General features: G+C 38.2%; 1 protein-coding gene across 13 annotated transcripts in view; it reads right to left on the bottom strand.

Annotated features, from left to right (window-relative positions):
* The window catches only part of DMD (dystrophin), a 1,241,121-nt gene that overhangs the window by 1,131,245 nt on the left and 82,606 nt on the right, over positions 1-27,270 (bottom strand). For 5 of the 13 annotated variants that reach the window (XM_080576219.1, XM_080576241.1, XM_080576250.1 and 2 more), the window contains exon 1: positions 4,443-4,584. The exons of 2 other annotated variants lie outside the window; for them this stretch is intronic. In XM_080576219.1, the coding sequence (XP_080432345.1) occupies positions 4,443-4,539 (97 nt within the window). In that variant the 5' untranslated portion in view covers positions 4,540-4,584. Of the gene's footprint in view, positions 1-4,442; positions 4,599-27,270 lie in introns of those variants that run through there. 6 more of the 13 variants (XM_080576232.1, XM_080576233.1, XM_080576246.1 and 3 more) reach the window with 3 other exon arrangements.

The raw sequence follows: 27,270 nt of genomic DNA, 5'->3' as shown, positions 1-27,270 counted from the left end.
CTGCAGTGTATCACTTGGACATTTTGGAGTCAATGGCACAGAATAAGAATAAGGAGATGGGCTAAATCCATCTAAGACATGCAGCAGAGCATCAAGCTGAAGGATTTCTTGTTATTTATAATTCAAATACAGTAATCTTCTGGTCTGAGTACCTAGTGATTTCACTAGAATGAGAAGAGGAACACAGATAATATCAGCCTTCAGAAAATTCTCACATTCTTCTCTGAATGTCTTACTGAGCGAAGTCCAGCAACTGTTCAGATAGATGAGTCTTCTCCCTGCCCTTCACTCCATCCAGCATCATGCAGGAACTTAACATGGTGCTTAGCTACTACCAGCAGCTTTTGGAAATGTCAGCATTTCTTACGGAGATTAAAAGTACAGGATTTCAGAGGAAGGTGTTTTAGTCCTCTGTGACCTTACTCTGGAATGGAGGGAAAGGATATCCTTTATCATTGAATACAGCCCCCCAAATAGTTAGCAATTTTAATTCCATTAGAGAGTAAAAGTGCAACAGCAACAAACACACAATACACACAAAACAAAACACACAAAAAACAACCCCCCGAACAACAGAATTTGAACTCTGGATCTTGAAGGAAAAAATATTTATGGATTTAGTTTATTGATACATTTTGTTTAGGCATACTATCTTTCTGGAAAGCTGGACGAGTAAATCCACATGTTCACTAATATCCCTTTGGACAAGCTTGACTCCCACACATGGCATTCCCCATGTATGTTTTACAAGTTGATGACCACCCATTCTTCAAATGGCTGTCTCATGGAACACCTGAAGCCCCTCCATTCCTCACTTTACCTGTTATTTTTACTCCTGCTGACCTTCTTACTCTAGTGAATGTTGGAACTGATAGATTTTAGTGACAGAAGGTGTTTCTTCTCCCAGCTTAGCTTCTCGTGATCCTTGCCTGAAACGGTCAGACACTTCACCACACTAAGTATTTCTAAAACAGAGTTTCCACCTTGTCCAATACTTGTGCCATCGAGCACCAGCTGTGCAGCTCATAACCAAAAAGATCTCTTCCAGTCGACAAGGCACTGCTACTTTCTTGCAAGATTTCTCTAATAAGCAGCAGGCCCAAGGACAATTTGGTTTTGTCTAGAACCGTCCAGCTCTTTCTTCTTAGCTTTTCATTCTAACTCATATGTCCAGCCCCACACTAAAATTTCAGGTTTCTCTGGACAATGTTCAAAAAAGGCTCATCTGCAGTCCTTCTGGAGCATCAGGCAGATTTCCCTCCCGTGCACGTTTTTCCTCACTGACTTGAGCAGCTCCCTACCCCAATTCCTTTTTACTACAGTAAGAACAAGGCATTGATGGAACTTGCAAGAGCCTTACTCAACAGATGTCGATGAGAATTATCATTGCTCTGTCAGGCTGCTCCAGCTCATATTCTTAATCTGTTTCTGCCCATCTCTTTTCCTGTAGTCATCTCACACTTATGTATCCCCCCCCCCTTTTTTTTTCCTCTTCAGTTCAAGTACCTAAATATCAGCATATATCCTGATTTCTCTTGTTGAACTAACATATGTACATGTTGGAGATACATATCTGTAAAACTACATGGAAGTGAATGTATTTATCTTGTGCTGTCGCACAGTCTAGAACTTCAGATTTCTTATCCTTGACTGGGATTAATAACCTGAATCATGTGAGGGAGTGAATATAATCAGCTTCCACACCATTCAATAAATAACCCTTTACATTTTCCTTAATTATAGCTAGCCAACATGAGAGTGAACTTCCTGTACCCCTGCACACCTTTTAGACCACCCTTCCAAGAAGTGATTTGAAAACAGTGGTCCCATATCTAAAGAAAGTGAAAAATACCAGATATAGACATTAATTCAGGAACACAGCATAGAAAGAGAATTTATATGTAAGAACAAGAGAAAACTTGCATCAGGCTTAAGTAAGACAAATACACAGTTGAATATCTGCATGTATTGACGGCGGAAACATCTGCTGGCTCTCATTGCTGCTTCTCTCCTCTTTTCTATTTCCATTCTTTTGCTTCCCAGCCCTCTTTGAATATAGATGCTTTATTCCTATTATTTTTTCATCTTTGATTACTAGTTTGTAAAATAATAAAAGAAAAGGAAAATGGAGCAATCATTTCCTTTAGCCCCACCAGATCTCGAATATCATAGCAAAGGTCCAACTCAGTGCTCTGCGTATTTTAAATTGTTATTTTCAATAGTCATCTTTATATACAGGAGCTTGCTCATTAGACAGGCCTGTATTACCGTAGCTCTATTTATAATCAACAGCTAGCTCCACCTAGCGTCAGCTTAATTCCTCGGCGAAACAAAAACCTAACACCAAATACTACAAAAAAAAAAAAAAAAAAAAAAAGAAACAAACTATAAAATCACTTATCAGATAGATGGTGGCTACATATGGCACACAGTTACAATTACTGGCATCACAAGGAAAAGACAATTTTAAGGTACTACAGTATGATAATAGTCAGCCACCAATCTCATCACAAGGAGCAACCAGAGCTTCAGAAGTACAAAAATAATACTAGCAATATAAAACAGTTGTACTGCTACTCTGAAAACGTGAATGGCACTTACGCTGTTTATGTGGGTTATTCTCTGTTTTTTCATCATCAACAAGGACAAATTATTGTTATGCTCAACAGAAATTCTCTGAAATAAAACAATATTATTTTTATCATCAAAACCACAGAACTATTTTTAGCTATAGGAACCCCATAGTAATTCTGTCCACTGGTAAGTACATCTCTCCTCCCAGCACTTATAAAATAATTTAAAATGCCTCTCAGAGGTGATCAAAACTGGGAAACGCTCACACTACCTAACAGTATATCAATTTTACTGATCTTTACCTTCAAACTTTCTAAAGGCTGGTTCACTGCTGTGTATCTAGAAACATCTATCTTTCTATAAATGTTACAGCTTTACTCAGCAACATTTAATGTTTAATAGCCTGATCCTCTTTTGACAAGACTACATAGAGTACAGCCAGAAAAGTCATTTAAAATAAAGTCAGAAAAGTGAATATCCAGTATGACAAGACATTTCTTAGGGGAAGAAATCTTGGAAAAAGTGATATACCTGCTGAAGAAGACAGCTTGTGTTGAAATAAATCATTTTGTATAGAACAATAATCCAAATAATTTAACAATCATATCCTGTGAGCTATATAGCAGAGCTTGAATGGTTACTGTACCTCTGAAAAGGAAGGGAAGAGAGGTCCTGCTTACACTTCGAGAACAACACTTCTTAGATCCAGGGCGATCCAGCTGACAGAACTGACATCTGTTTTAAACCTCTTCAAATCACCTGTTCAAAACTGCTAAGTGGTTTCACCCTAGTGGTGATAAAATATATTTCAATATGTACCGTGTACATTTAATGATTGCTCCCCATGACAGAGAGAAAGTATATATGTTGCAAAGGGGAAGGTGGGCAGGAGGAAGGAACATACATCAAAAAGATACACATACTAAGGCAAGCACCTTTACATTTTCTCAAACTTTCTTAAAATAGTCAGTTGGAAGTTATGCTTCTGACCTATCTGGTTTAAAGTAGTCACAGCTAAATTCAATGATTATACAAAAAACTCACTGCAACACAGAATATGAATTTAATAAAATGCACACAAAGATTTTCTGATGTTTCAAAAATAAGAATACTCCAATTCTCAATAATTTAGCAGTTACTGTCATTTCTCATTAACAGACTTCAAAATCCTATCTGAAACAAGCTGATACAGAGAAATTAAGAGCAGTAATCAAGCGAGAAATGATAGACCAGCTGGGTAGGCATCAAGTTGGCAAAACGTGAATACAGTTCAATAGCTGAAACAGATGCTAGAGTTGTTGAGAAACCCTGCAGGAGATATTGATGTATTTTCTTTATATAATACTGAACAACCGAATAAATGTCAAGAGCTAAAAACTGATGGGGAATAAAACCTGTCAGAAAAAACTAACTATAAAGCCGAGACCTGCAATAACATCTTTTCATTATACCAAAACATTCGTGCATGCATCTTCATTTCCTTGGGATTCCTGAATATGCCAATATATCAGTCAGAGCTTGCTAGTGAATCAGAGGGAGCCTCTGCCAGTCTTCTGTTTCACATTTGTTTGCTTCTATCTACCTGAGGCTTCACAGACTTAGAAAAGACTTTATTCTTCAGCCTCATCCTAACACGACACTCTTTCAAGCAAGTGATTCCCTGAGCTTGGAGGCGAGCAGGAAAGAAAAGGTAACACAAGCATAAACCGAACTGCAAAATCCATTTTGCAAAAGGAATGTTGTTTTCAGAGTTTCCAGACCTCGGCAACAAATCCTCTGCCATCAGCGGCAGCTCATTCTAGCATATGCTTTGTCATGGTCAGTTTCTAATTACATTCATAATGATGCAATAGCTTTGATAATCCTACCTTCCATGCCAGCTGCTTTTCTTGTCACTCCATCACGCCAATAAGTTGGCTGCCGTAACAAATCAAGATAGTGCAAAACAGCATCTTTCCCCTGCATCTGTCATCTTCCTGAAAGCATTCTATTACTGCCGACTGCTGGGAACCAGAAAGTCTATTTGAATTCCAGCAGCTCCCCTTTCGCATGATTCAAGTTAGCTTAGGTGGGCATGCCTAACATGATTCTCTCCATCATTTATTATGCAGCTGCTACACCGTCGGTGTGGTAACCACTCTGACCTTATCTGATACGTCAGTCTTGCAAACCTATACCTCCGTGCAAACACACAAGCCACAGAAGCGTCTTGCATTTAACGAGCATTCTCTCTGCCTAAAGAGAGTGCATCTGCAAATCTGTTTCAAATTCTGCTGCTCGCATTGTCCTCTAACGCTGATACAAATGTTTGAAGATTTTTTTAGTCTTGCATTTTGTCTTTTCAGAAAGCACGGTTCTTCAGGCACGCTTGAATTATTCACACTTCAGCTAAACGTTTGCTGATTTCTGTCCAAACAGCACCTTCCCGTTGAAACTCTCGGCTCGAAAGCTACTTCTGAATAACAGTACTGTGCTTTCAGTCTCTCAACTCCGTTTCGTTTTAAACATGGCTTTTATACTCAGCACACATTTAGCTCTTTCCATTGCAATGAATGGCTGTCTAATGAGGGAACAGTAGATTTTAAAGCAATTTATCTAGACCTACCTGTAAGTGACTTTTACTTTTGCTTTTTGTTTTAGACATTTGAGCAGTAAGCAGATTGCTTTGTTAGAGCATCTTGATTTTCTTAAAGTGGTAAGAGCACCATCAGAAGCTGCTTTTCACCAGCCTGTGGAGGACACTCCGTAATGAAAGAGTTTGCTTAACTGTGTCTGAGTATCACAAATTAAAGGGATGGGAATTTGTCGTCTTTATGTTTTCTGTTGGGGTGGGGGAAAAACACACTTGCATCAGTGATTTCAAAAGAACATTAATAGAAATTGACATATCCATATCAATCATCCACCGAGTTAAATTAGCTATGTCTCCTCCCACCACTTCTGCCTGAAATTCAGAGTCAAGGCATTTCATTTTTAACGCATCTGCTGCTTGCACATAAGCTGAATAAATGCCCTCAACCCCACACTGGAAAGTTTGAATAGCTGAGACAGAAATAAAAAGGAACATTTTAAAACATGCAACAGACTGGCTAAAACCTGTTAAGTGAAGTAGGGAGAGAGAAAGGAAGGACTAACAGAAGAAGACCTCCTCAGCCTTCACATGAGGACCAAGGAGGAGTGAGGAAGGGGAATGGGCGCTGTCCCCCATGAAGAACTTTCCCCGGTGGTGGCAGCCAGCTGAGGACTGCTCACCAGCTTTAGTATTCCTGGCACAAAAAGACTCACAGGGTTTTACTTAAACTTCACTTCTTCACTCAGATAAGATATGTTCAACTTCTCTGTGGCTGTCCCCCAATGCTAACACGTCAATCCTTCCCTCCCCCACAACTTCCCAGTCTCAGTTCAGCTCCTCAACCTCTTGGCTGTGGAAGAAAAAGCTAGAGAAGATGAGCTTAGGGGAGCTTTAAATCACTGAAAATGAATGGAGGGGGAAAAAAAGAGAAGTGGAGGAAGGTAAGAAAATCTCCTACTTTGGAAAAAAAACAAACAAACAAACAACAAAAAAACCAGGATATCCAATAATCTCTACCTCCCTGAGCTCTGGGCCTTCATGAACAGCGTTATGTCTTTGTGTGACTGCAGGGCACGTCCTTCTTCCCGTCCTCAGAGCTGCAGTGCCAGGGCTTAGCACCGAGGTCCCAGCCCCACCTGTGCCCACCGACCAGCAGTGCCAGTGGCTCACCGGTACTCCGGGTCTGTCACAGGAGAGCCCAGCGCTGCGACCAGGCCTGCAGCCCCCTCTGCTCTCGACCATGTCTAAGTGGCACAGCTGACACCTGAATGAGCTAACACAGCATGGCGCGGTTTATATTTGATACTGCGTTTATCCCTAGCATGCTGCCAGAAAATGTCTTTTTAGAGATTTCATGTAAATAAAGGAGAATTACTACATCTGTTCCCCTGTCTGTAGCAGCACATATCAACAAGCTAATTTTGCATTCAAGGCAGAGACAGGCCTATCATATAGTTACAAAGTGCACAACTATAAAGTGCCTATCTGAAAATACTGTCAGCTCCTTTTTGTTCACAGTTCAAGTCATTTCTGAAGTGAAACAAACCAGACAATAAATGAGGACTGACTTTGAAGTCCCTATAAATTCAATGTACATAAAAGGATATGCTTAATATTTCACACTTCCAGCTGCATAATGATTTCTAAACCGCAGAGGCAGCAACAAGAATTTTACATGGTATTTCACAAAAGAGTTTGAATTCATCCCTCACATAGCCCATAGTTGCAGGGAAGATCTAAAACACTCAAACTCACCATAGACTTCATTTCTGTTTCAGTGAATTTTAAGCTATGCAAGATTAAGGATGGAGATATCCAGCAGAGTATTTCATATATAAATAGCCCAAATAATATCAGTAAAAACTGGGGCCATCTGGTATAGGATAAACATATGTAAGCAGAATCGCATCATACCAGAGAAACCAACACCTTGAAGGAAGTACAAAAATGGGGTTAAAGGCAAATGGAAAAGAGAGTTATAAAAAAAAAAAAAAAAAAAAAAAAGTGTTTTTGGAGAGAAGTATGGCACTACAAGGAAGACCAACTGGGGTTTATCATTCAGTGTTGACTTCCCTCCAACACAGCATATAGTGGATGTGATGCTGTTCAGATCAGGACTATGTGAAGTAGCTATTTTTGAACTGGTATTTTTTATTTATTAATTTATTTATTTTAAGAGAACTGTAATATTCCAGTTTTGGCTACTTTTGCATACACTAGCTGTACAGAAAACCAGCCCAGACACAAATGGAGAATCTGGGAGGAGAAACCAGAATCAGTCATTCTGTCCGCATACTAATAGGCCAGATTAATAGCTAGCTCTGGTCTCTAGTTTTTCTGCATTTGTCTGAGAAAACAACAGCCTTGGCTTCTGTTTATTGTAACTGGATTCAGCATCTGCATAGATATAATAATAGTAACCCACTCATATGGAATTGATTGCTTTAGAGAGAAAGCTCCATGGGTAGCACTCCCAGACTCTACATATAACACAAATACATGATCTTTTGTCTTATATGGAACTGTCTCCAATTTGGGATAAAAAAAAAAAAGTCAAAAAACACTCATCAAGTGGTATTCTGCTTTTTACAAGTACTGAACTCAGTGGCCAAAGAAATTCTAGTCTATTTGGGTGACAACAGTGTGAAAAAGGAAGGAAGACCATCTCTTTCTATTATTTCTACATCTTATGGTAGAGACGTGTCTATTCATTGCAATTGTTTTACTGCGGCTAGAAAGACTAATTGGCTTACTCAGTGTGCTTGAGTTCGATTATGGTGGTATATGCACAGTACAACGATAGCTAAGATACAATGTAGAGTCTTCTTGCTGACATTCCTTTCTTTTTGTTTTCCTCTTTGCAAGTACTAATGACTCCAACTAGGCAAGAATAGATAATGGATCACTGGAAAAATGAAGCAAGCAGATTGGCCTTGACCTTCAGCCCTACATGATGCTCTACATGATGCAATCTCCCTGGCATGCGAAAATGAATGCTGATTTTACCGTGTAAAAAATTGTTCATTTGTTTTGCTAATATGTCTTTGGAAGAAAGTCAATTTCTCTTCCCTTTTTCTCTGCCTCCCATTATTCTTAGGTACTCCTGCCCACCCCTAATAACTAACTAATTCAATCAATCATGCAAGAAATTATCTTAATGATATATTGGGTATGTTTAGATTAATAAACATCTCCAGCAGGAGCTCTGGGAAGTTTGTTTGGGCAACACAGACAATAATTATTATTTCTTACTGTTAACCACTATGTTAACTATTTCTTAATTTCAAAATTCCTGATGTATAAAAGCTGTCCATAATGAAACACTTTCTCATAGACTCAGAGGCATCAGTACTTTCCTTTATATGAAAGTATCTCAGTAGTTTAGAGAGTATGCCTTATAACATTTATGGAACATGTAACTTTGACTGCTCAAGAGTTAAAAAAAATTACTCCAGAAGAGGGAAAAAAAATGAAAATGAATGGTACATACGGATTTTATCTCTAGAAACTAGAAAGTACATTCATCTTGAGCTATGGAACTCAAATGGAAGAGTTCAAACGTATCATCATCCAAACAGGACCTCTGTGTCACCAGAGAGACTTTTCAGATAGACATGGACTACATCAAAAGAAATATGGCCAGCAGGTCAAGGGAGGTAATTCCCCCTCTCTACTCTGCTTGTGAGATCTCACCTGGAGCACTGCATTCAGCTCTGGGGCCCCTAGCACAAGAAGGACCTATTGAAGCGAGTCCAGAGGAGGGCCACAAAGATGATCAAGGGGCTGGAGCACCTCTCTTATGAAGACAGGCTGAGGGAGTTGAGGTTGTTCAGGCTGAAGAAGAGAAGGCTCACTTTATAATGGCCTTCCAGTGCCTAAAGGGGGCCTACAGGAAAGCTGTGGAGGGACTCTTTGTAAGGGAGTGTAGTGATAGGCCAAAGAATAATGGTTTTAAACAAACAAACAAGTAGATTTAGGCCTTAGGTATAAGGAAGAAGTTCTTTACTCTGAGTGTGGTGAGGCACTGGAACAGGTTGCCCAGAGAAGCTGTGGATGCCCCATCCCTGGAAGTGTTCAATACCAGGCTGGATGGGGCTTTGAGCAACCTGGTCCAGTGGGAGGTGTCCTTGTCCACGGCAAGAGGTTTGAAATTAGATGATTTTTAAGGTCCCTTCCAACCCAAAGCATTCTATGGTTCTGTGTCTGAAGTTGGCCTGTCAGACATCTGACAGCAACTAAAAGAGCTGAAGCTCTCAGGGTATTGTAAGTTTTTGCTCACCTGCAACATAGTTCTTTAAAATATTTTGTGTAGAAGTCATCTTTTTTGCTTTAATTAAAACTCAGGTGTAGGAGGTGTTCTTTATAAACTGAAAGCTCAGAACACACTTATCCAAGGACATGTTAGGACTCATGACCAACCTTTCAAATGAGATTTATCCCATTTATGGTAAGCTTGTCTATAATAAAGTTTCGCAAAGCTTTCTTACAACAATATTATGCAGTGATATCCTCAGCAACCCCAGGAATACATATTACAGTACCTGGATAAAAAAATTACCAGTAGAAATGTTACAGAAACAGTTTTCTTTGAGGGCATCTCTAATGGCAGAGCACAACACACCAAAAAGTGGATATTCTACAAAAACTTTGAATACTGCCCTCTGGTACCACCCAGGGCTCACCTGTGCTACAAACATGGATAATACAATGTTTCAAATGCAGAAACTGTTCTGGATTTTTAACAGCAACCTCTAGTTATGTCTAGAGATAAGTCAACACACATATTCTCACATAACATATGTATTTCAGTGACAGTGAATTTAAAATACTAGGTTTTAGCAAGAGGAAAAACCAGTTAACTCATTCTCCAAATATTTAACATACACCAGAAAGCAGAAACATACAGACTTTCATTATTTAACACTCGGAGAGTTAGTGACCTTGAACTCTTCAGGAAACCTTATTAATCTGCTTCCTCTTAAGCGAATGTTCCATGTGCTGGTAGCATAAAACTGAACAGTGAAACAAAGCTTTAAAATGCTAATTACATAAAACATGTATTTCATTCTCTTACAGTTCCTTTTAAATTAAACTGACTTGAGCTACACATCTCTAACCTTCTTCCATTTGGACCTTTACTTCTGTGGGAAAAGCACGTTGTGCAGCAGTGGGCTTGAAATAATTATTGACACAAGCATCTTAATTTGTTTGTTCTTTCTATAGCTGCAGTCCATGTATAAGATGATGCATAACAGATGTATTAGGAATGGGTGAAAAACAGACCAAACATGCACACCTCAGCCTGTCTATACCAAGCTCAATGTGTTTTGAGCTCTTGAGCATTCTCTCCTGGTCTAGCTCTTCTGCATAGTACTAGATGTTTCCCTCCATTTTCACCAAGAGGATTAACACATTAGCTAAATTAGGCAATTGATTAAATTGCAGCTGGTCTATGAAAGTTTTCATAGCTCACATGCATTCAAATGCTTTCTGTTTTGTGATTTTGCCATATTGTGACCTACAGCAATGTCTACTATATCTATATTCAGTTTTAGTTCCAGTTCTCTGCATTGGTTTTCTGATGCATCATTAACCGTTTGATAACATGTATGGCAACTGTGTGTTACAGAACTAATTAAAGCAAGTTCTACTGCATTCCAAATTCCTGTAGTATCTTGGTCAAATGTGTCTTCTCATTGTTTCTTTACTATATCTTCCTAAATTAATTACTTATGTGATTTTGACTGAGGTATTTTTATTAGAAATGGATTTCTGATTGAGATTACAGGTGAGACTGAAATTTTTAAAACAGGTCAAATCCTGTCCAAAGACAGAAACTGAAAGTCCTTAACTGGCAATGCTTCATAAGGCTTTGATTTCCATTGAGTTCTTAAGTTAAAATCCCTGGTAACTTTTTCAAGCGGGTCCATTAAAAATCAGTAACTGCTTCTGAAGATCCTAGTAAATCCCTTAAAAACAACCAAACAACCCCCACAGACAGCATTTTCCAGTCTCATTCAATAGATTAAAAGGTTCCCAAACACTAAAAAGTATAAGGGGCATAAAGCAAATACCCTAATATTCAGCAAACAAGCCTGCCTATACAAACTGGTCTCCACTTATTGATAGATAACACTAGAAAACACAGATAACACTGTTTGTGGTTTCTGAGCACATGAGAAGTTTTAAACACACAGTAACAACAGGTAGAGGCCACGTTTTTGGAGGTGAAAACCCCCTGGATTTTGGAGGTGAACGCCCTTCCTGGGATTTTTGCAGCAACAAAGGTTTCAGAGATAGTAAAATAATAAGACTCTACTTTTTCTGTTTCCAAAACATGAAATAAACTTTCAAAGAGTGTCATTAAATGTTTTAATATATATTCTAAATTAAAACAAAGTCTATGGTAGTGACTTGCGTGCACTTCATAAGAGACATTGTCTTAAAAGTGAGTTTTCTACACAGTGTCTAGTGCTCTTGCCACAAAGGAAAGTTACAGTGGAGGCTGTGAAGAAAATCTTCCACCCACCTCTACCTCCTTTGTCAGCAGAAATAATATACTCCACGTTTCATATAACTTTTGTTGAATAATCTGCTTTAGCATTGAGTATTTAGAGGGGATATATACTATTTTATTACAATAAATGTACCAAGAAGGATAAACAGGCAAAATCATCTTTGTTTCCCTGAAAACTAATATCTCTCTCTCCCCCCCCCCTTTTTTTTTTAACGCAGGATTTGAGATAAAAATCTAAATCTGAAAGGTGAGAGTTCATCACCTGTAATTGTTGGTACTTCTTACCTTTCTCAATTTCAGCATCAAGACAGCTTGACAGTCCCTTTTTCATGTGAAAAGTTTGAAAGAGTCCACATCTGTAAGGTATTAAAAATGTGTTGGAGATTTACCCTACATTTTTCTCTTGCCTCTTCAGGTTACAGAATGCAATCTTAGAGGTACATTCTGGTTTTGTTCCAGAATCCTTAAATGTTGGTTGGGATCAGCTCTTCTGGGCATCCAGCAGGAGCACTTCTCTTGGCATCTGTGGAAGCATGCTTGGTTTCTACCAAAGAGCTGTATTCCTACGTATTCCTCATATTAAGGTTACCACAGTTTTCAAAATCCATCCAAAAACCATGAGGTGGATAAGAGCAATCACCTGGCATCACAACACTTCATTAGCCTGATATCCTTCCATTGTGGGAAGTTCAGATGCGATACATGGAAGATGTTCTCATCTTCTGTCACAAGGAGAAGAACAATTAGTCCTTAGTTAATGGACCAACCTAAGTTTGCCAAATAGCTTGGCCTCAGTACTGCTTTACAGGTCCTGCAGAACAACCTACCCGTGTACTGTGAACCAAAAGCCCATTTTGCATGTATTCTCTCCTTTAAAAGATCATGGTGGTGATAAACATAGTATTAGCTACAATTTTGACCAGATATCTCATATGCCTTAAGATTTGAGACCCTAATCCTCAAATCCAGTTTCAAAAGCAGGCCACAACAAGAGAGGCCATTGCCTTACAGGGCAGTAAAAAAGGAGGTCAGAGCTCCCTGTAAACTACACAAGCCAGGCAGCAGAGGAGGGACCATTGTCTGAACTGTGGGGCACCTCAGCTTATCCTCAAACTTTGGCCAGCATCTTCATTCACTCTCAGAACAGCCACTTCCACTTCTCCATCCATACGGCATGTATTTGTCCATGGGAGTTGCATCTTTCTCATTTTTCAATACCATGGAAATATCTAAGTATTTATATTTAAGTTCCCAGACTGGCCAGGGTACAGTAGCTTATTTTGGCTGCCCCACAGACCCTAGTTAGAAAGGCATACAATAGTAAGTTAGAGAGAACTTTAGCAAAAACCTGTTCTCACTCAACCAGAGATGAAAGCAGATTTAGACGAAGGCATGACCCTTAAAAAGGCAGTTCATGGGCATATGCAAAAAGCAGAGTCCCGTGCCATCAGCCCTTCCAAACCTCACACCTGTGGCAGCCTGGAGCCATACATGAAACCATGAGCACTTCCCAAATAGATGGGAATAAGGGAGAAAGAAATAACACTCTGCATTGTGTGGGTGATTGATGTGTGACTCCCAGATTAGTTGAATTAGTAAAACTGTGGCCTAATTAAACCTTCTCTCTTGCATCTTGTCAGAATTCCAGCATATCTGGGACACTGAATGGCACCAGTGAGCAGGGTGGAAGCTGCCAAGGATCACTTTGCTTGCCAGGCTTCATTTTTAACATTATTTTGCATAATATCAGGGTGCAATCAATTTTGTATTGTATCTGTACAAAAGCTGAGATTTTGATGATATCAACAGAGAATATAACATAGCCCAAAGATTTGTTAAAGCAATTATACAAGTCAAATTCTTAAACCAGGTATTACACGTGGAAACAAACTGTTCTGGGAATATATGTTCCCTAAACAGTTAATATCTCATTTTCCCACTGTTCAAAATTCAGGGCACATTCTGCTCAGCTTATAATATGGTATTACTTTACTTGATTTGCACTGATTTACATTACTATCCGTTTTTATGCAAAAAATGCAGAACTTAACGACCTCATTATCACCAGAAAATAATTATCTTGCAGATTTCCCCAAGAAGCCATGAGTTCATGCAATACAAACAAAACCAGTTCTGTCACAAGCAACAGACACCTGCATCTACCCCCCATTCAACAGGAGCGGTGTGTAACATGGAGATGGTGCTGCATGCAACATCCGTCTAGGTCATTTTGGAACTAGTAGATGTGTCTAAAAGCAGAGAAAGCTGTACGACATAAAAAGGTAACCAGAAAGCAAAGACAGACTGCATAAAGAGAGGTTTGCTGCCCATGATGTAACCAAGCTCCTGCATACAGTTCAAAAATGTCAGAAACAGCAAAGGCTACTGGCAAGGTTTTACTGAACTCCTCTATTTAAGATATTCAGCAATTCCACCTCTCCTGAGGTGGAATTACAAAATTCCCTATTACAAAATAAGTATTTAAATTTGGCCCATAATCAACAGCCAAACCCATCCAGAATGCCAAGACCATCATTGGCATTGAGCTTGTATATTTGTGGCAGACAGGACAGAGTGTGGACTCACCATGAGTCTCGTTATCCTGATGCATGCCTTTTGCATGGCACAATTTTCTTAGGTCTAAAAGCTATGCCAAATTTTCTGTTCCTCTGTATAATTACTGGGAAACATTTTTGTTTGAATTTGGAAGAGCTGGGGAAGAGAAAGATAAGGCTTACACCACGGTCGCACTAGTGCCCTGTCCATGAGGACTAACGACACTCTCCTGGAAGGGCCTGCTCACATCTTCCCTTATGGGCAAAAATTAAACACCAGCAAAGATGCATTCCTGGTGCAGGAAGAAAGCTTCTTCGTAATTTTAGGCTTTTCCCTGTCTGACGTTAATATATGCACAGTCAGAGTAGCTACAGTTGCTGCCATCAATATATTCCTGAAGCACTCTCCATGTCTGTCAATACTTCCCAATTCAACAGACTTGAGTAAGAGCATCACTCACGCTTTTGCTCTGGCTGGCAAAATGGGGCTACATTACCAGTCAGAAAATGTCTTTTGAAAAACACCAAGAAACAGTCATATCAGCACTTCTGTTAGGAACAGAAGTCGTCTCTTGACTTCCAAGAACTAAGTTTTGGCCACAAGCCTAAATCAGCAACTACTCCAGACAGAACATGTGACAAAAAATATGTCACAAGGGAGGAAAAAAAATAAGGAATGCCACAAAGTAAGTCTCTCCCTCTGCCTCGAGTGGAAAAAAAAAAAAAAAAAGAAAAAAAAAGAAAAAAAAACACTAAGAAATGCTCTGAGAGAATAGTCGTGCTACAGGTTTATAGATCAATCCTTGAGTCATACTAAATACCACCAAAGCCACCAATGCTCTTACATCTACATTTGTTGCATTGCCTTGTCCTAAGATGTGCTCAAACTGAGACCTACATTGGCCTATTATATCAGCGACAGAGTGAGAAATCAGTTCATTAGTCCAGTATGGCTAAGATACAACCAGAGTTAAACCAAAAGCAGAACAAGGCTTATGAAAAATAATCCTTTAATGAACTAGCTTCGTTTGGTTTATCACTTCATGAAAAATACCGTTCAACTGAATGTATTCATTATGTAAATATATCAAAAATTCCCTTAATTTTTAAGCACACTGTGGACTGACAGTGAGTCACTTGCTATTGAGCATTCAAATACTTGATCTTTAAGAAGTCTGTGAAGTGAATGGAAAGATATGGCAAGATAGAATTTCTTTCTGCCCTACAGGATAAGTGTAATACGGTCACTAGAAAGTTTTACATAAAGCCCTAAGGCTCTGAGTCTTACTGTGAAAGAACTAGCAATTTATGGTAAAGCAATAGATAAAGAGAATCACGAAAACTTTTTTTTTTTGCACCCTTCTTCCCCCTCCCCCAACTCCTTTTCTGGGCCCCTTGTGCTTTGCCTGAGGCATCATTCCAGGAAAAGTTAGGCTGTTGTAAGATTTATTGGATGGGACCAGAGTTTGAATGCAATTTTCTCTCATCACATTCACACAAAGATATTGCATCCTCCTGCACTTCCTAGCTAAGAAAGGCATATTTAATTGCTTCTGTGCCCGGGTTCTGGTTGGGGGTTTTGGGAACTCGCTTCTATCACTGTGTCAAGTAATACCACGGCACTACATACAGTTCTGCTCCCAGTGTGCAGACTGAGGTGTGGAAACTTAAAATTTGTTTACTGGGAGCACTGATGTGCGCAAAATTTGATTGCTTCAATGTTCTCAGACAGCAAAACAGAAGTTGGACAGTGTCTACAGTAACTTTGTTTTTAAAAATCAAGAAAGCAATCTAAGAACTAGGAAATTTTCTAACCCAGGTAAATCAAATCCAGTTCTATATGATATTTAAACTAAACTCAGTAAATAAGACCAACTATGTCCAAGAATGCACTAATCCCTGACAATGCATTAAACTGCAGCTGGATATCATAACAACTTAAAGTAGTTATATAAACATACCTATTTATCTACATAGAAATATAAAATGTCAACATTTATAAGGACATATTTCTTCCTTACCATTTGGAGCCTTCAGCTTTAACTGTGACTGGAACCTTCCCAGTTTTGTAAGAAGTGCTGGGCTGGCAGGCTAAGATCATAATTGACTGCAGTCACTGGCAGCCCAGGACAGAGTCCCATATTTCCCCCTGATCTACTCTTAGGTGATGTCTTTAGGAATGAGGGAAGAGCAGGGGGAAAAACCAAAAACAAACACCATACACCTTTGCTAGGTCTACAAAAAGCTATGGCAACATTTTCCCATCACCTGGACTATCAAAATACAATTCTTAGAGCGAACATTTGAGAGCTATCATCAGGTAGACTACTGAATGCCCAGGCTATCAGATGCCTGAAATAAATTACCTGAGGGAGTGCTGCAGACTTTGAGTACAAAACAGAATTTGGGGTGTGTGTGGTGGTTATTAAAATGGGCCTCTCCCTTCAAGCACCCTTTCAAGTTTCCCCACAGGCTGTAGATACTAGGTAGCAAGAAAGAAATTGAAGTTCTCCTTAGCAACCCAAACCAATCAACATTTGTAACACTTGCTGTTGATCAATACCTGAGGCACCTTGCCTTCTCCCTACATTTAGTACTATCCACCTAGAAAAAAGCATAAGCTAAAAACTGGCCAGAAAAAAAAAAAAAAGATTTATAAGTTTCTTCTTCTATTTATCACATCTGACTGACAGGAATTAAAACATAAAAAATACATTATATCTAGAGCAAACACTTGACTACAAGGAAATTACATGATAGAATGAAGCAGTTTATGAATATTATGCCTAATCCTTCATTCTTCCTAATATCTCACTGTCATCCCTGACATGAACTAAACCAAAGCAACATCAACAAATCCTCAAGTAGCAATCCCAGTGATGTGTTATGAAATCTATTTTTCAAATGAAGCGGTATTATATCAGTAATTGTCCTCTGTGATGGGTGTTTAGGAGATTATTTTACTGATTGCTAATGAGATAACTATCCCTATATATTCTGATCTGAAAACACCTATGAGTTACTATTACTGCTGTTGTTCATACCTTGAAAATACCTGGCCTGTGACATCTTTGAATGCATTGCTTCAGAAGCCATAACTGAATGTTTGTTAATTTTAGCCTCAAACTGCATCTCTCTCTCTCTCATGTCGGAAGACCACATTTTTATGAGAGAAGAGACCACACTATGCAAAACCGCCCCCCTTAGCAACACTAGCACATGATTCACCACCAAGCTAAAGGCCACGTCTTTTTTTCCAGTGACACCTTCATGCTCTCAGTGCTTTAACTACTCCATGTCAAAAGGAGGCTTTGCCACTGGCTTAAGTGAAGCGTGGATTTTCCCTCAGAGGCTTTCTGAACAACAATTTCACTTATTAGCAAGACTTTGGTTGTGAATCTGAAATCAAGAAAAAAAACACTCAAAACTATAGACCTACATAGCCTATATTCCTATCTTGAGGACAAGAACATTGGTTCCTGCAGCAGCAATTAAATATCCCTTTCTTAGCTAGACAATACAGTTCTCTGCAAATCTGCAGGGGAAGAAAATGAAATAACTATTTTATTATATTTTAATATTCATGGCATAACAAAAGAACAAGTAATATACTTTCATTTCCACATCCCTAAGTGGCCAACATATGAAATGCACCTTCTCATCTCCTAGGACTCAGTGATTTTAGACTAGAAGAGGTAGGAAAAAAGGCTTGGAAGATGATAATGTCACATTGTGCTCTTTGTGGCTACCTGTAAAGCAACAAAATCTCTGATCAGAGCAGCACAGGTAGAATTAAAAAAGTGAAAAAATGGACCTGAGTTAGTTCTTTTTTTAGGTACTACTGGGTGGCACAACCATAGGCCAAATATTACAGCATTGCCATACGAAAACACGTCATTATAGGTTCTCCTTCAGTAGCTGAGGAGCAGTATTTGCATAAATGCATTCAATCACCTTCAGATCCATGTGGGGTGAAGAATTACAGGCAATGACCATTGATACTCCCAAAGCACTGCTACAAACTCAGGAACTGTGCTGGGATTAAGCCCTGTATATAGTACTATATTACTATATTAAGCACCATCTAGAGCAAGCTGGACAAAGGGGACTGAACCCCCTGGTTTCTTCCCGATCCCCCCCCCACGTTTGTTTGTTGGTTTTTTTTTTGAGGTAAAGCTGATGTCTGAGAACAGGAGATCGGGTACATTGCTGTTAGCAGATTCCTCAGCAGAAGACAGCAGAGCCAGTTGTCTGAGAAGAGCCAGAAAGTAACTTGTTTAGAAAATATCATAAAGGAATTAGGATTTAACTGTTTTGATAGAGAGAAGTTGTCCTGTAAAATTCTACAGGATTAATTTCTATTTCAGTGTTGACACTGAGAGGACAAAAAACTATGACCATGTACTTTTCAGGGAAAACAGATAGGTCTTCATTTCACTAAATCATTAACCACATAATAATGAATGCTTTAGTCTCGTTCCAGAGGTTAAAGTTTATTCCCATTTAAAATACAACACCTCTCCCACAAACTTCTTCATGAACACACCAAAAAACTAACAGGGTCTGGTTACACTGGAGTGTAGATGTACTGAAACATGAAATAGACAACTCATTTAACATGGAAAAATCTAACTGAGATGATGATGGAGGGGGGGGAGGAGGGGTGTGAATCTTAGCAAGAAGTATTGCATTCAGAAAAAAAAAAAAAACACAACCAAAACAAAACCACCAAGGAGACAAATCAAGATTGATTAAGCTATATTAAGGGAATAAGAGCTCCTAAAGTTGTTGTCTGAGGTAAGAAAATCAAAGACCATCTCCATCTCCCAAGGTGTTTGCAACTGAAGAATCTTGAATCTGACATTCAAAAAGAGTCATGGTCTTAATGGCAGGATATATAGTTTTAGCCTGATACAGTTCTTGTAACAGCACATTCACAAGACACATTTTCTATGAAATGTCAGCCTCCTGATTAACAAACCTGTGCAGTTAAGTTTAAATGCATATGGTAGTGAATAGTTTTTTAACCCCAAAACTATATAACTGGTGCAAACTAAAAGAGACAAATGTTAAAATAAAACTATAAAATTGACATTCAAGTTCACAAAGGAAAATATAGACTATTAGAGTGGTAGAAGATTTTTTCCCCCCCTACAAAATAAGAAACATTTTGATGTAAAACAGCATTTTTTTTCCAGATAATATCATTCTAACTTCAGATTTATGATAGAGGCTCATGTAATTTATGCCTCAAGTTTATCATTCTCCTCACTTCCAAATATCCCAGGATATTTACTAAATTCAGTGATTACACTTTACAGTAGAGAAACCTTAGCCTAGGTTTCTTGCATTTTTATCAGTATGTTCTTTGCTAAGTTACTCAAACTCAGATGAAAGTTATAAAGTCTTCCTCTCATCCCTTCAGGGAAGGCCCAAATTGGGACCACTTTCACAATGTAACAAAGTAAACTAGGAAACATAACAAGGGTTCATTATTTTTATAATCTTATTTATTGTTGATAATATATTACCTGCCAAATATAGTATTTTAATTTCTCTTAAATGAAGAATCAATTGAAATATAAAATTTACTCAATATTACTATTAATCTGACTTAGCAACTGAAAACAGATTTTACCCAATGAGTCTTAAGGTTTGGTGGTTTGTTTGTTTGTTTTTCTTTTTTTTTTTTGGCAAATTACATTCAAATGTTTTTTATATCTGTTCTTTAACAGATACAACAATCACAAAGCTGTAATCTGGCTGGAAACATAACCATGACACCAGAAGGCAAACTGATTACATCTTACAAGATCTACACTTCCATCTAAATATGTTTCAGTAGCAAAACTCACTTCAGACGAGTTCTGAGCCTATTTTCCCTGTAATTTCTCAGCAGGAATCAACATAAGCAATACTTTGATGATCATATTTCTGTAGGATTACCTATAGGCAGTACCTTTCTTTGCCTCTAGACAAAATAAAATAAATTAACACATTCTCAGAAAGGCAATTCCAAAGGACTGAAATATGTCCTGTGCCTTTGTGGGAATGTATCCATTCCTATTTTTTTCATACATATATATTAGGCTGCTGTTTGTTTGTTTGTTTTTTAAAAAAAAAAACAAAAGGGTAGAAGAGTTTCCCTTCATTTCAACAACAATGGTCCTTTTGGGGTTTCTTTCCTGCATGTTTCTTTTACCGCCATCCTTTCATGACCAATCTTACAGTTATTTTCCTACCCCAAAACAATTTTAATAGCTCTCCTCCTCCCCGAGAAGAAATCCCATCTAGCGGAAGGCACCAAGAGCCTGCTGCACAGGAACTCCTGTATGCCAAGCACTGCTCCATGAATGAATTCCTCTAATTCTGCGGAAGTCACTCTGCTGATCTTACTCTGTCTGCCTGCTTGCATTTTGCATCGACTCAAATGCTGATTGCATCTGCTCACTCCACTTAAAAATCAGGATTTCACTCTTATGCCCAGCAGTAATATCTCAGAATGGATTAGTCATTTAAGATCAGCTATGCTGAAGTAGTGATGCACCTCTCCAAAACCAAGTGAAACTACAGCTAATATTGACTGCTCATTTCATGTCTCAATGAACTTAATTTGTACAATAACATTAAAATAAACATACCCTCATGGCTTCAATGTATATGGTAAAAGTCCCAACATCCCCAGCTCAACGCATTCCCTCCCACAGACCTCTTACACAGAAAGGAGGGGCACACATAGAGTTGGGCCACCTAAACCATAGGGCGGGTTTCCCACCGTCAAAGGCGATACCCAAATTCTTCCTCCAGTGGTGCTAGGGGACACAGGCTGTGCTCTGCTTAAGAAAGGGTATCATCAGCAGGCTCACACTGCACCCAGTAGCCCAGCATCTTCTATACTGCTTCGTGACAGCTTCTGCAAGTAGAAATACCTTACTCTACCACCTACAGGTTTTAGGGACTCATCTGATCCAATGTACAAACACTCCCTTAGAATTAAGTGACAAAGTTTGGCACCCAATCTGGCACAACACTGAGAATTTTGGACTTCCTGAAAAATCAGATGTCGTGGAGTTAAATTCAGTTCTGTGACATTAACATTTCTCAAATTAATTAAAATCGAATCTCAGAAAAATGATAACCCCCCCCCCCCAACCCCTTCAGATGCACCTGTATAAACCCAGAACAATCCTTTGATTAAATTACTAGGAAAATTTGTTCTGTTGGACCAGGACATCTCCAAAACTAAAATTGATTTTAACACCTCATTGACTGCATTTAAACAGACATTTAACATGATGACAATAAAAATCTCTCTTCCTATGTACATGCAGCTACACATAACTATTACCAATGATGTGTGTTCATTTCACTAGCATTATTTTGGAGTTTAAAATTATTTGTAACCAAAGCAATTTTGTATGGTTTGAGGGATCTTATGCAGGTCTTAATTGTCTAAGTTCCACAATGTCTAAAAACAGATGATAACCGGACTTCAAAATGAACGTGAGTTCTCAGGACTGATATGTGATAAACTCCTGAAGGCAATATATCATCAACATTCAAAAGGTATCTGTCTTCTCAACTTGCCTAATTATGTACTTTATTTAGCTGGAATTCTGAAACTTCAAATTCAGCAGAAGTCACATAGATTCATTAATTTTAAAGAAAGTCATATCTAGGAAAAAAATACTAATATAAATTCATATAATCCATGTCTTTGTTCCTTTGCATTGTACAACATAATGCAAACATTTGATGCTTTAGTTTCTAACTAGTCAATATATTATTTAATATGATATGATTCCAAACTGTAACTGCACAACACCGAATTGACATTCTAAATAGTCTTTGCTGTTGAGAGACAAGCTAAAAAAACTGAAAGTCTGAATTGTGAATGAAGCTACTTTCAGACATGATGCTGCTGGAGTTACAAGCTACTGTACAGATTTGGTAAAAAAAAAAAAAAAAAAATTACCATCACCAAGGCTGCCACTAAACATGAGAAGTAATCATATACAGTTTTATTCCATTAGTCAAAGCATCTGTGAGTGGCTCGGAACACAAAGATTAGAGAGAGAGAAACACTATGGCATTTGGAAGAACAAAAACAGTCTTGACCGAAACCAACACGATGCATTTTCTATGTTGTCACTGTTTAGAAAGCAAATTGATGAATGAGTGATAAAACAGTGAGGCTTGTATTAATTTTCAGATGTGACAAATTAGGACAAGAAATACTAGTCAAAATTACTGCCAGTTCCATTACTAGAAAGACTTCTAGTAACACAGATTAGATATTTTCCCAGTATTGTAAGGTCCTTGATAGTGTCTACTTTGATTAGAAGCACAATGGAATTGGAGACAAATAATCTATTCTGTGCTTTCCCCATGGCTAACACAGTAGGACTCTATTTTTTATTGACCTCTGGGTGCTCTCTTAATAGAAAATGACTGCAAGTAGTGAAACGATTAAAAAAAAAATAGCCCTACTTCTAAATATACCATCACAAACTTGTCAGAAGCTCAGGTCTGTATCTGAGTTTTGCTGCTTGAACCTCTAAATACAGAAAGAGAACAAATGCCTATGGCATAATTGAAACATCTAGCTAGAATTTTCGAGTTCTATTTGTAGAAACTGTAAATAGATTTGCTATGTTTTTAGAAAACGTTGTTCAGGGATACAGAATACCAGTTTTCTCAAATTGGCTTTTGCCTTTGAAAAGCTCATAGGTTTTATCTGCCAAATAAACATTAAAAATGAACAAAAACCTTACATGTTAAGATGCAAAGGTATATTCAGAAGAATTTTCAAGACAAGCAAATTGAAAACACTTAAGAATGCACTGGGTATTGTAAAGTATGTCTCATATCCATTTCAAACCATTCTCAATTTAAATAAAGCTTACCAAAATGGATGCTTATTTCCTTACTCTCACCAGGCTGATGTGAAACAGCTTTTCTCTTGTTCCCTCTTTGCTCTGATCCGAATGTTTAATGCTATATTTTATTTCTCCTTTTTTAATCTCCCCTTCAGATAATCCCTTGGACATACGTTAGCTGTCTCAAAGTTTTTCCCTCAGTTTTGCTACATTTCAGCTCTACAAGAACACACAGCTATTTGAGTCCTAAGGAAACAATATATAAAACAGTGGACCAAACCGTCCTGGTCAGTTAGCTAGTTACCACAGCAGAAAAGCAGTGAAGGTGGACACTAAGCCAAATGTTTTTTGAAGCCAGGATACGTTAAAAAAAAAAAAAAAAAAACAAACAAAAAACGCATTTCCATGGCAATAGTGTAGATAGCTTCAGGTTTCTGAAAGATTTCCCTGCTGGGCAGCTCATTAACAAGTCAGGGATATTGACTCAGGCAGATTCCCTGGTTTTAACAAGTGAACAGCGAAAGAGTGGTACAGACTGGAGATGGATGAGAGATTTAAATGTATTGACTATTAGGTCAGGTTTGAAGGACACAGCTGAATGAATGCTTGCTAATTTTGTAAGGTTCATCTCAGACTGGTCTTGGAAAGCACTTCAGAAAGTCCTTCAGCAGAAAGAAGGCAGCAGACAACATCCTTTACTGTGATCCACCACCACCTTTTACGTATTTTACCTACCTTACATATTCTTTACCCCTAATTAGAGTTAATACTTTATGAAACAAAGGACAGGGGCTCTTTGCTCTTTAACAAACTACCCACACTTTCAAGGGTCTTCCTTCCTTCTCCTGGTAGCTTCATTTCCATAAAAGCCTTTAAGACAACCCATCTGCCTTCTGGAAAACTTAGCTTAGCAAACTGTCTAACAGATCAATAGGTTTGCCCAGCACAAGTTCCCTTTAAAAAGACCACACTGACTCCTCTCTTGCCTACTGTATTTAGCCCTGTGTTCCCCCATTCACCATTTGCTATGGTTTCTGCTCATCTGTCCCATGAATTCTTCAGCCTGAACTGGTGATGGTTTCAGCTCTCACCTGGAGTAGCCCTGGTATCCGAAAGAGGTACAAAAGTTTTAAGTGAGAAGCTTCATGTCCCATCCCAATTAGTACCTTATCTAGGCTACTTCATATTTGAATTACCTAAAAACCCTTCAGTGATTAATATGTGATATTGGATATTTATTAACATTGATTTTGCCTGTTTATCTGTAATTTTTTCTACCAGCTCTTCAATCAGAACCTCTGATAACACCCTCAGAGGATTGTGTTAGCAACAAATATAAATTCACAGCTCAATTTACTTCCAAACTTCTTCAACCAAAGTTTTCTCCATTGGCATTTCTACACAGATTTAAACAATAGAGACAATTAAGAGATTTCCAACCCCCCTCTCTGAGTACACCTGATTGCCAGTCCATTAAGTTTCTAATTCTCCCTGATAAAACCAAAGCCTTATGGAAGACCATAGTAGACAACAAAATCCCTAAAAAAGGTTTCTTTGTGAGCTGTACTGCCATCTACTGAATGGCAACTCTAAACTTTGAGGTAATTCTTTGCTATACATCTAGCAGTATTTTGAAAATTTAAGTAATGCATTCATACCTCATAGTGCCATCTTGTCTTCCATCTTGGCCTGTGAATAGCTGACAGCAAGAAACACCATGCAAGCAAAACATGCAGGCGTTATGTGAGCATAGCTATCAGAAGTGGCTAGCAATTCTGGATGTTCAAGTTTAGAGGTCTCAAAAGGACTGCTTTTCAGATGGCAGGTGCTTAACTTCTTAAAGCCATTTTAAGACATCTTAAACTGACTTCTCAGACACTCAGACTTACCATTTACTTTTCAAAATGTCAGCCTCAGTACTGCAGATAGCTTAATGCCAAAAAAAGCCTTTTTGCTTTCTAAAGCAGCTTAGATTAAAGTTATGTAATATAGCAGATAACCACGAACACTTCAGGAACAGAAAAGCTTTGTAATATTTCAATATACTGTGAATTTTGTTTACAATTGGCACAGTTCCTTTCACTGTGCACAAATAATTGTTTTCTCCCGTACCGCAGTGAATCAAGGACATGGCAAATCAAGATATATAGCTTTATGGAAGCAAAGTTTTTGCTAGTATTGTGCCTGATACATTAGAAATTATCATCTAAATATCAAGTATTGTTTTACATTCTTCTCAGTCTATTAAAAATAGAGAAATATAAGAAATCATATACCAACTGAGCAAGTACACGTTAGGCGTAATTGCTTTATATTGGAAGTCAGGGCATAGATAAATCATTAGATGCTACATTGAGAACTGGCCTGAATTTAAGATATTAACTGGAATTGGGATTGTTTTGAGTGACAAACAGAAAAAAAAGCAAATGCAAAAAAACTAAGAGAACTGGTCAACAGAAGTAGAGGTTTTCCTTTCTTTTTTCCTGCAAGAATTAAATGTATTGGAAAAACGAAGAGAAATCAAATTAGGTCAAACCACTGAGCTGAAAAGCCAAGTGGAGTTAACAGATTTCAAGAGTTTGTTTAGCAAGATAAATGACTATACCATCCTTTAACTCTGACCACTGAGATGTTCTGCAGCCAAAACTCTTTTTGTAAATCTATCATATTACAGTTTAAATACTCTACACCACTCCCAAAGACAAAGGAATTACAGGTTGAATAACCTGGAGGAAACCAACAGCTACCTACCTACCTCATGGGCCAAGACTGCTGTACAGAAAGATCGCAAAACTGTTTGCGTCTATAGGAAAAATGTGAAAGAACTCAAGGCTTCCAGGAAAACATCCCAAGAGCATCAAGCATCAGGTCCCTTTCCTGCAACAACAGAAATCTCATCCACACTGGAGCTTGCTTCCAGTATTGCATGAAGAGGGATGGGAAAAAGGATACTGAGTTCATGCTCCACCAAGTTCAGTCAGCTCCACTGACATTTGAGCTGATTCCTCAGAGTCCATCTAGGCTTACAACCTGATAAAAGCATATTCCTGGCAAGCAGCTCACACCTTAAAACTGAGAAAGCAACACTCTTTTACAACCAAGAAACAGCAGTCCTTTTAAGCCTCAGGTCTATAAAATTCAATCACTGTGGTATACTGCCATCTTAAATAAAAGGAATGTATAACCTCTGTTTTTATAGGAAATCATGTTACAGGATACGGTATTAATTATCCATACGAAAGTCTAATAAGAAATGTAATCAAAAGATTATACACAGATCTGAAAAAGAACTAATTACAGTAAAACCTTGATATTTTTGCTAGTAGTCTCAGTCAGGGAAAATGGATATTCGTCGTGAATGTATTCCTGGCAGGTTATTCAGACAGAAGAAATATTCACAAAAGAAGCCCTGAAATAATTAATACACGAAGGACCTTTTTGATGAAACATAAATACACTCTGCTTCAATGAGATGTTGCATTCATATTTAACTGTGGAATACAAGATGAATTTAATACAACCAGCAAAACCTTAGACCAGATACAGAAGTGTGGTTGCATTTAACAGTAGCAAAAAATACTTACATACTTATATTACAGAATGAGATATAGGATGATCTCATTTTGATACATTGCATCAACATCAGTGATCATCAATCATTGCACGTATTTGTTATTTATTTGTTTGTTACGGACTTGGATTCAACTTAAGGACAACTTCATCTATGCTCTTAGCTGTAAACAGTTTTCAGAGGTCGATACATAGATCCTACACATGTTTAACTCACATAGCTTCAAAAGTCATAGACAAAAGATGTAACAGGCAATTGTCCAACTTCTCCTCATCAAACAAGATAGACAACTTCCCTCCCCAAGTGGATTCAAATTACCCTCAGCAATTATCATAATACACATCCTGAAGTTAGCACCAATGATATCAGCTCAATTAAGCCTCGTGTACTGTTTTTGCAGTGCTCTAAAAACAGTTTCCCTCCAGGTTGCATACATACTGATCAATACATTGTCTTCTGGTGTGAGGAAATTGGGTTTCTTCTGATGTCCATGCTTCCAAGGACTCTGCTGTGACTGTTCAGGCTACAATACATTCATATCCTACAGACTGCTCTGTGCTATGTGGATTTCAGGGAACCACAAACACAGAAAGTGTAGAATA

Source organism: Anser brachyrhynchus, assembly GCF_964034855.1.
Source record: "Anser brachyrhynchus genome assembly, chromosome: 1".
NCBI classification, from domain to species: Eukaryota; Metazoa; Chordata; class Aves; order Anseriformes; family Anatidae; genus Anser; species Anser brachyrhynchus.
This window is presented reverse-complemented; position numbering and strand designations above follow the sequence as displayed.